This window comes from Tachyglossus aculeatus, chromosome 14, assembly GCF_015852505.1.
Source record: "Tachyglossus aculeatus isolate mTacAcu1 chromosome 14, mTacAcu1.pri, whole genome shotgun sequence".
In the NCBI taxonomy this organism is placed as follows: Eukaryota; Metazoa; Chordata; class Mammalia; order Monotremata; family Tachyglossidae; genus Tachyglossus; species Tachyglossus aculeatus.
In genome coordinates, this window is record NC_052079.1 from 38,963,278 (window position 1) to 38,973,109 (window position 9,832).

Genomic DNA, 9,832 nt, shown 5'->3' on the forward strand with positions numbered 1-9,832 from the left:
TCTGTGCCTCAGTTACCTCTTCTGGAAAATGGGGATTAAGGCTGTGAGCCCCACGTGGGACAACCTGATAACCCTGTATCCACTCCAGCACTTAGAACAGCGCTTGGCACATAGTAAGCACTTAACGAGTTATTATCATTATTATCATATTACAGTGCTATGGGCATAGAGCATTGAAAATGCTATAGTGACACTTTCTGGCCCTCAGAAGGCATCGCCCAGCCAACCAGAACTCCAGTTCATTTTAATTATTCACTCACTCAATCGTATTTATTCAGCACTTACCGTGTGCAGAGCGCTGTACTAAGCACTTGGGAGAATACAACACACCAATAGACACATTCCCTGCCCACGATAAGCTTATTGAGTGCTCACTGTGTAGAAAGTATTGTACTAAGTGCTTGGGAGAGTATAATATAATCAATCAATCAATCATATTTATTGAGCGCTTACTGTGTGCAGAGCACCGTACTAAGCACTTGGGAAGTACAAGTTGGCAACATATAGAGACAGTCCCTACCCAACAGCGGGCTCACAGTCTAAAAGGGGGAGACGGAGAACAAAACCAAACATACTAACAAAATAAAACTAATAGAATGGATATGTACAAGTAAAATAAATAGAGTAAGAAATATGTACAAACATATATACATATATACAGGTGCTGTGGGGAAGGGAAGGAGGGAAGATGGGGGGGATGGAGAGGGGGACGAGGGGGAGAGGAAGGAAGGGGCTCAGTCCGGGAAGGCCTCCTGGAGGAGGTGAGCTCTCAGTAGGGCCTAGACACCTTCCCTGCCCACAACAAGCTTTCAGCCACCCATTTAGCTCTCCTTCCACCTGAACTCCCCATTTGAACAGTCCATGAGCAGGCTAAACTAACTGGGACATACTTTTGTGGCCCCCCCACACTACTAGTAATAGTAGTAGTAGTAGTAGTAGTAGTAGTAGTAGCAGTAGTAGTAATAAACGCTCAATAGACACCATCCTTAGGATTATTAGGCAGAAACTCCTCACCCTGGGCTTCAAGGCTGTCCATCACCTCGCCCCCTCCTACCTCACCTCCCTTCTCTCCTTCTCCAGCCCAGCCCGCACCCTCCGCTCCTCCGCCGCTAATCTCCTCACCGTACCTCGCTCTCGCCTGTCCCGCCATCGACCCCCGGCCCACGTCATCCCCCGGGCCTGGAATGCCCCCAATCCCTCTGCCCATCCGCCAAGCTAGCTCTCTTCCTCCCTTCAAGGCCCTGCTGAGAGCTCACCTCCTCCAGGAGGCCTTCCCAGACTGAGCCCCTTCCTTCCTCTCCCCCTCGTCCCCCTCTCCATCCCCCCATTTTACCTCCTTCCCTTCCCCACAGCACCTGTATATATGTATATATGCTTGTACATATTTATTACTCTATTTATTTATTTATTTTACTTGTACATATCTATTCTATTTATTTTATTTTGTTAGTATGTTTGGTTCTGTTCTCTGTCTCCCCCTTTTAGACTGTGAGCCCACTGTTGGGTAGGGACTGTCTCTATATGTTGCCAATTTGTACTTCCCAAGCGCTTAGTCCAGTGCTCTGCACATAGTAAGTGCTCAATAAATACGATTGATTAGTAGTAGTAGCAGTAGTTCCTTCCTCTCCCCCTCGTCCCCCTCTCCATCCCCCCATCTTACCTCCTTCCCTTCCCCACAGCACCTGTATATATGTACATATGTTTGTACATATTTATTACTCTATTTATTTATTTATTTTACTTGTACATATCTATCCTATTTATCTTATTTTGTTGGTATGTTTGGTTTTGTTCTCTGTCTCCCCCTTTTAGACCGTGAGCCCACAGATGGGTAGGGACTGTCTCTATATGTTGCCAATTTGTACTTCCCAAGCGCTTAGTCCAGTGCTCTGCACATAGTAAGCGCTCAATAAATACGATTGATGAGGAGTAGTAGTAGTAGTAGTAGTAGTAAACGCTCAATAGACACCATCCTTAGGATTATTAGGGCGGCTCGGCGGGTCCGGGGCCTCGGCGCCGCATGTGTGATGAGGGCTCGGAGCCTCTAGGGGGCGCTGCCGCTTCCCCACCCCGGCGCGGCCCCCTGACGCGCGTGCGCGTGACCCTTGACCCCCGCCTTCCGGTCTCACTTCCGCCCGCCTCCGGCCGCCATTTTTGCCGTCCGCCGGCGCCGACCGAGCATGGTGAGGGAAGCCGTCGTCCGCAGGCCCTCGGCTTCGAATCCCATAATCGATCAATCAATCATATTTATTGAGCGCTTACTATGTGCAGAGCACTGTACTGAGCGCTTGGGAAGTACAAATTGGCAACTTATAGAGACAGTCCCTAATAACGATCCCCTGATAATCGTAATAGGCGCTCAATAAATACAAGGGGATGGATGAATGAATGAATGAATGAATGAATGAGGGACCGTTGTGGCCGACTTGTTCCTTCCCAAGCGCTTAGTCCAGTGCCCTGCACCCAGTAAGCGCTCAATAAACACGATCGATTGATTGATCGATTGATTGATTGATTGAATGAAGCGGCGGGGGCGGGATTTAATCATCAATTTGTCCTTCCCAAGCGCCTAGTACAGCGCCCTGCACGTAGTAAGCGCTCAATAAATACGACTGATTGGTCATACATGCAGATGAGTGAATGAAGCGGCGGAGGCGGGATTTAGTCATCATTATTCTTAATTATATAACATTAATAACTTATATTATGTATTGTATTGTAATTTACGTAATTACAATGCAATATTTTAATTTACGTTATGTGACATATCGTTATAGACGTAATCAATCGTATTTACTGAGCGCTTACTGTATTATGTAATATATAAATATTATGTTTATTATATTATAATATTACAGGATTATAATATATATAAAATATAATAATATATAATATATACTATACTATATATAATACTATAATATATAATACTATAATATAGTACTGTAATATGATATTACAGTGTTATACTATACATTATGTGACATATCGTTATAGACATAATCAATCAATCGTATTTATTGAGCGCTTACTGTATTATGTAATATATAAATATTATGTTTATTACATTATAATATTACAGGATTATAGTATATATAATATATAATAATATATAATACTATACTATATTTAATACTATAATATATAATACTATATTATAATATAGTACTGTAATATGATATTACAGTATTATACTGTAATTACATTATGTGACATATCGTTATAGACATAATCAATCAAATATTATATTTACTATATTATATTATAATATTACAGTATTATGATATATAATAATATATAATATATACTATATATTATACGTAATCGAAATTATACGTAATCAATCGCATTTATTGAGCGCTTACTGTATTATGTAATATATAAATATTATATTCATTATATTATAATATTACAGTATTATAATATATAATAATATGTAATATATAATACTATAATATATATATAATACTATAATATATAATACTATATTATAATATAGTACTGTAATATATTACAGTATTATACTTTAATTACATTATGTGACATATCGTTATAGACATAATCGTATTTATTGAGCGCTTACCTTGTGCAGAGCACTGGACTAAGCGCTTGGGAAGTACAAGATGATAATGATAATAATAATAATGGCATTTATCAAGCGCTTGCTATGTGCAAAGCACTGTACTAAGTGCTGGGGAGTTTACCAGGTGATCAGGTTGTCCCACGGGGGGCCCACGGTCTTAATCCCCATTTTACAGAGGAGGGAACCGAGGCCCAGAGAAGTGAAGTGACTTGCCCAAGGTCACACCGCTGACAAGTGGCGGAGCTGGGATTTGAACCCGTGACCTCTGACTCCAAAGCCCGGGCTCTTTCCACTGAGCCATGCTGCTTCTGTTTGTTAAGCGCTATGTGCCAGGCACTGAGCTAAGCGCTGGGGTAGATATGAGAAAATCAGGCTGGACACAGTCCCTGTCGCCCGTGGGGCTCACAGTCTCAATCCCTGTTTTACAGATGAGGTACAGCGAAGTAAAGTGACTCGCCCAAGGTCACACAGCCCCCCTTCTACTTGGACTGTGTGCCCCATGTTGTATAGGGACCCAATCTTCACCAGTGAGTCAGAATTCCTCTACAGATTCACACCCTACTAGGCTCTTTCTTCAGCATCCACAGGATCCTGAAAGGAAAACAGTGTGGTTTAGAGAAAGAGCGTGAACCTGGGTTCTAATTCTGACACTGCCACTTGCCTTCTTCGTGACCTTGAGCAAGTCACTTAACTTGTCCATGCCTCAATTTCCTCATCTGTAAAATGGAGATTAAATATCTATTCCCCTTCCCCCTTAGACTGTGAGCCCCATGTGGGACAGGGACTGTGTCAAACCTGATGCTATATACATCATCATCATCATCATCAATCGTATTTATTGAGCGCTTACTGTGTGCAGAGCACTGTACTAAGCGCTTGGGAAGTACAAGCTGGCAACCTATAGAGACAGCCCCTATCCAGCAGTGGGCTCATGCATATACATAGCAACCCCCTTCTAATAATAATAACGGCATTTATTAAGCGCTTACTATGTGCAAAGCACTGTACTAAGCGCCGGGGAGATTACAAGGAGATCAAGTTGTCCCACGGGGGGGCTCACAGTCTTAATCCCCATTTTACAGAGGAGGGAACTGAGGCCCAGAGAAGTGAAGTGACTTGCCCAAAGTCACACAGCTGACAATTGGCAGAGCGGGGATTCGAACCCATGACCCCTGACTCCAAAGCCCGGGCTCTTTCCACTGAGCCACGCTGCTTCTCTGATCTAGACTGTGAGCCCGTTGTTGGGTAGGGACCGTCTCTATGTGTTGCCAACTTGTACTTCCCAAGCGCTTAGTACAGTGCTCTGCACACAGTAAGCGCTCAGTAAATGCGATTGATTGATTGATTGATTGATTTTGGGGGCCTGGCCCGGAAGGGAGGGACTCACCGTCTCCATCTGTTGCCGACTTGTCCTTCCCAAGTGCTTAGTACAGTGCTCTGCACCCAGGAAGCGCTCAATAAATACTATTGCACAGTACCTGTATATATGTTTGTACATATTTATTACTCTATTTATTTATCTTGTACATATCTATTCTATTTATTTTATTTTGTTAATATGTTTGGTTTTGTTCTCTGTCTCCCCCTTCTAGACTGTGAGCCCACTGTCGGGTAGGGACTGTCTCTATATGTTGCCAACTTGTACTTCTCAAGCGCTTAGTCCAGTGCTCTGCACATAGTAAGCGCTCAATAAATACGATTGTGGGGAGGGGAAGGAGGTAGGGCGGGGGGGTGGGGTGGATTTACTTTGATGCTATTGATGTCTGCCTCCCCTCTTCTAGACTGTGAGCCCGTTGTAGGGTAGGGATTGTCTCTGTTGCCGAATTGTACTTCCCAAGTGCTTAGTACAGTGCTGTGCACGCAGTAAGCGCTCAGTAAATATGATTGAATGAATACACAAACACGCACACACTCACACCCCACACAACTTAAACCCGTATTGAGATTTGGGTTGAAACCTGGAGTTGGGAAGGAAGACCTGGTTCTGCTGAATAACTGTATTAACCTGAGTTGCGATTCGTCTCAAACCTTACTTTTCTGCAGAGTTTACCGCTGAACCCCAAGCCATTTCTGAATGGACTGACAGGCAAGCCCGTGATGGTGAAGTTAAAATGGGGAATGGAGTACAAGGGTTACCTCGTGTCCGTGGACGGCTACATGAACATGCAGGTAATTAAAATTAACGGCTAAGATGGGGAAGCACCATCCTTCTTGTAGTGAGCATCCAAGGACTGTACTCAACTTGAACAAAGTGGAGCTTTTTAAAAAATATCAAGTTTTGGCTGGTTCATATGCACATTCTTTAAAATTATTTTAGTCTTCCCCTCTAAACTGTAAACCTGTTGAGGGCAGGGAACATGTCTGCTAATTCTTGTACTCTCCCTAGTGATTAGTACACTCCTCTGCAAATTTGGAAGTCATGGGTATTTCCTGGTGTTCTCCACTGACCAGTTTACCCTTTTAGTTTCATTAATCAATCAATCCCTCAGTCATTCGCATTCTTTGAGTGCTTACTGGGTGCAGAGCACTGTACTAAGCACTTGGGTGGGTACAATATAACAGACACATTCCCTGCCCACATTGAGCTTGCAATCTAAAGGATGAGATTATTAATGGATCTGAATTCATTCAAGCATATTTATTGAGTGCTTACTTTGTGCAGAGCACTGTAATTTCAAAGACAACACAGGTGGCAGTGAATCTGATCTCTGTGGGTGAATGTGCTAGGAAAAGCTAGTGGTAATCTGCATTGATTGAGTCCAATCACTAATATAGAAGTTATAGACTTTAATCTAAACAAAGCCCTGACTGGCGATCAAACCCCTAATTAGAGATGTCCTTTTGATGACAGACTATAGCAGATCCTTTATACCAAAAGGTGGTTGTGGGCAGGGACTGTGTCTGACTGTCGTATTGAACTCTCTCAAAAGCTTATAGAGCGTTCTGCACACAGTAAGTGATCGGTAAATATCATTGATTGATCACAGAATATGTGGCTAAATTTAGTGGATTTTGCGGCTTCCTGTTGGGTTTGAAAACACTAAGCGTTATTGGTTGGGACTTTTGGGGTGGAAATTGGAATACCTATTGAAGGATGATTAAATTATTTAATTTGGATAAGGATAGGGTACTTTTATAAGTCATTCTTTCTTTAATAAGGGAAGCAGCATGGCCTAGTAGAAAGAGTAGAGAGCTGGGAGTCAGGAAGCCTGGAACCTAATTCCAGCCCTACCACCTGCCTGCTTTTTAAACTTTGGGCAAGTTGTTTAACTTTTCAATGCCTCAGGATCCTCATCTGTAAAAGGAGGATTAATTGGCAGTTCTCCTTCCCCCTTAGGCAGTGAGCCCCATGAAGGACAGGGACCTTGTCTGATCTGATTGTACTAGATCAGCACTTGGCATAGTGCTTGGCACATACTGAACAAATACTATTGCTATACTAATACTGTTGGGATAATTTGTCTAACCAGGGCTTGCAGAATATATGAAAATTATAAAAATAGGTGTTTATATTTTCGTGGCAAATAGTCATGCAGGCTTCTGTATTTTGTACTCACCTCTGGGGACAGGCAACTTACTGTCACCTTCCACTTCTCTGCTCCTTTTCCAACATATGCCTCTGTCACTTTTGCCCAGGACTGTGGCACATCTTCCATCTCCAGACCCTTCTCTAAGCATGCTGAAGTGGGGAAACCCTGATGCTTCCCCCCCTCCCGTCCCCCCCCCAAAAATGTTCACTCCTTCCCTCCTATGAAAAAAAGGGACAACTGAAAAGACTAAAAGCTGCATTTTGGGATATACTGGTCTATGGATTAAAATGCCTGGGCCACTATTCCTGCCTCCAAAAAATGTTAGTAGAAGTGCTTATTTTTTCCTGAAATTCAAGATTCAGTCTCTCACTTCAATTTGCCTTCCTTGCTGGTTTTTGCCTATCACTCAGTTGTATTAAGCCCTTGGGAAAGTACAGTATGACAGAGCTGGTAGACACGTTTTCTGCTCACAAGGCGTTTACAGCCTAGAAAAGAAGACAGATATTATGGTTAAGTATGTGAGTGCTGTGAGGCCGAGGGTGGGGTGGTAAGGGTATAAATGCAGTGCAGGGACAATGCAGAAGGAGTAGAGGAAAAATGAGGATGGTAGGGGAAGATATTTTAGAGGAGATGTGCTTTTTAATAAGGATTTGAAGGTGGAGAAAGTGATTATTTGTCGCAAAGGAAGGGGGAGGGAGTTCCATGCCAGAGGCAGGACACAGGTGAGGTGTGGAAATCAATATAGATGAGATCAAGATACAACCATTAGGGTAGCAGTAGAGGAGTGAAATGAAGCAAGCTGGATTGTAGTAGGAAATCTGAGAAGTAAGATGGAGGGGGCAAGGTGAGTGAGTGCTTTTAAGCCAACAGTAGGTAAGAAGTTTGTTTGTTACAGAGGTGGATGGGCAATCAATAGAGGTTCTTGGAGTGGGGAGACATGGACTGAATATTTTTTAGAAAAATGATCTTGGCAGCAGAATGTAATGTGGATTGGGGAGAGAAGAGGCAGGGAATTTAGCAAGGAGGTTAATGGAGTAGTCAAGGCAGCATTGGGTAAGTACTTGGATCATTGTGGTTTGCGTGCAGAGGAAAGGATGGATTTCAGTGAGATTGTGAAGGTAGAACCAACAGGATTTAGTGACAAGATTGAGGTTTTCTTAGTCTTCTCTACCCTGGCCGGAAGGTCTTCTGGATCTAGCCCCTTGAATAGGTCCCTGCATTCAAAGGCCCAAAGAAAAAAGGAAGTGAGAACAAGGAACGAGAAAAGTGAACCTTCCCTCCTGGTTGTAGAGCAGAGAAATGGAGTTTTCTGAATTGTAAACTTATTAGTTCTCAGCATATTGTGTGTTCCTTACTTTGAAGCCCCCTCAGTCGAACTTTAAGGGAAATGAACTATTTGGAAAAAACAAACTATTGGAAAGGTCAATTTTTAAAGCCTAATGTTTTTAAACTGGTATATATTGCTTTCCCACTTGCAGAACAGTATGGAATTTGGGCCCAGGTAAAGTCAGTGAAATAAAGGGATTATGAAATCAACCAAATGGAAACTATTTCAGAGAAATTTGAATTTTATTTCTTTATAGTATCTGTCATATACAGATGCAATTAAACAAATTTAAAAATTAGACTTAGGCAAAAATTTTTTTTTAAAAAACCTTAAATACCTAGGTTATACACCTATGAATAATACGTTTCTATGGGTACATTTGAGTCAGGCATGTGAAAAGCTTATTAGTAGATTAAAGTTAGCTTGCCAGATAAACTGGATTCTCCCATTTCTCTGCAGTTTATTAATGTATTTTCTTATTGACAGCTTGCAAATACAGAAGAATACATAGATGGGGCATTATCTGGACACCTTGGTGAAGTTCTAATAAGGTAATTTTGAGATGGACCACTAGTATGTTTAGAGGGTATTAATTTATGTTAATATGGGAGAGTTCTTGCCTACCAATGCTTAATCTCTTAAATTATCGTGATGTAACCATCTTTAAAGATTCAACAAAATGTTCTACAGTTGGGATTTCATAAGACTTGAAATTTTTCAAAATGGCAGTGCCATGACTTCTTGTTTGATATTGAACTTTCATGTGTGATTTTAGCTGAATATGATTGTTCATGGGCTAAAGAATTTGGGCCATAAAATGGAAAATTTTGCTGATAACCTAGGCTCTGTTTTGCCAAACACCTTTTTTTTGGGGGGGGGGGGGTCTTAATCAGTTCACTTTTTTGACATGTTCAAACAAAACTGGAAGATGAAAAGTAATTGTGCTATGCTTTTCAAGAGCATAAAAGTACTGGTTGTCATAATCAGTGACCAGTCTTAAAACCATTCTCTCCAAGACAAGTGATTACATTTAATCATGTGCAATTTTTTCAGTGACTATTAGGAATAATTTCATTTAGGGTGAACGTTCAAAGATGAGGGAGAAAAATTAACTTAAGCATATACTTCATACCTGAAGTATTTTTGTGAAACTAATTTTGGCTCTATTTACAGGTGTAATAATGTCCTTTACATCAGAGGTGTTGAAGAGGAGGAAGAAGACGGGGAAATGAGAGAATAGCATTTTTCGTGGACTCTTTGGGGTTTTCTTTTTTGTATATTTCTAGAATAAAGAACAGTTTTGTGTTTTTCATCTTGTCCTAGTCTTGATCTAACTGCTCTTTTAAAAAATACAGGCAAATACATTTCTTAGAATCATTAAACTGTATAATG

General features: G+C 41.5%; 1 protein-coding gene across 1 annotated transcript; it reads left to right on the forward strand.

Annotated features, from left to right (window-relative positions):
• Positions 1-2,134: 2,134 nt before the first annotated feature.
• Positions 2,135-9,752, forward strand: SNRPF (small nuclear ribonucleoprotein polypeptide F). Its single transcript, XM_038756934.1, has 4 exons — positions 2,135-2,183; positions 5,627-5,752; positions 8,927-8,991; positions 9,614-9,752. Exons 1-4 carry the CDS (start codon positions 2,181-2,183, stop codon positions 9,678-9,680), a joined length of 261 nt encoding a protein of 86 aa, XP_038612862.1. The 5' UTR covers positions 2,135-2,180; the 3' UTR covers positions 9,681-9,752.
• Positions 9,753-9,832: the final 80 nt, after the last annotated feature.

Excerpts from the sequence above, each read along its gene's own strand:
- SNRPF (XM_038756934.1), top strand. Across the intron at positions 5,753-8,926 it reads ACGGCTACATGAACATGCAG|CTTGCAAATACAGAAGAATA; the intron begins GTAATTAAAATT and ends TCTTATTGACAG. Across the intron at positions 8,992-9,613 it reads CTTGGTGAAGTTCTAATAAG|GTGTAATAATGTCCTTTACA; the intron begins GTAATTTTGAGA and ends CTCTATTTACAG.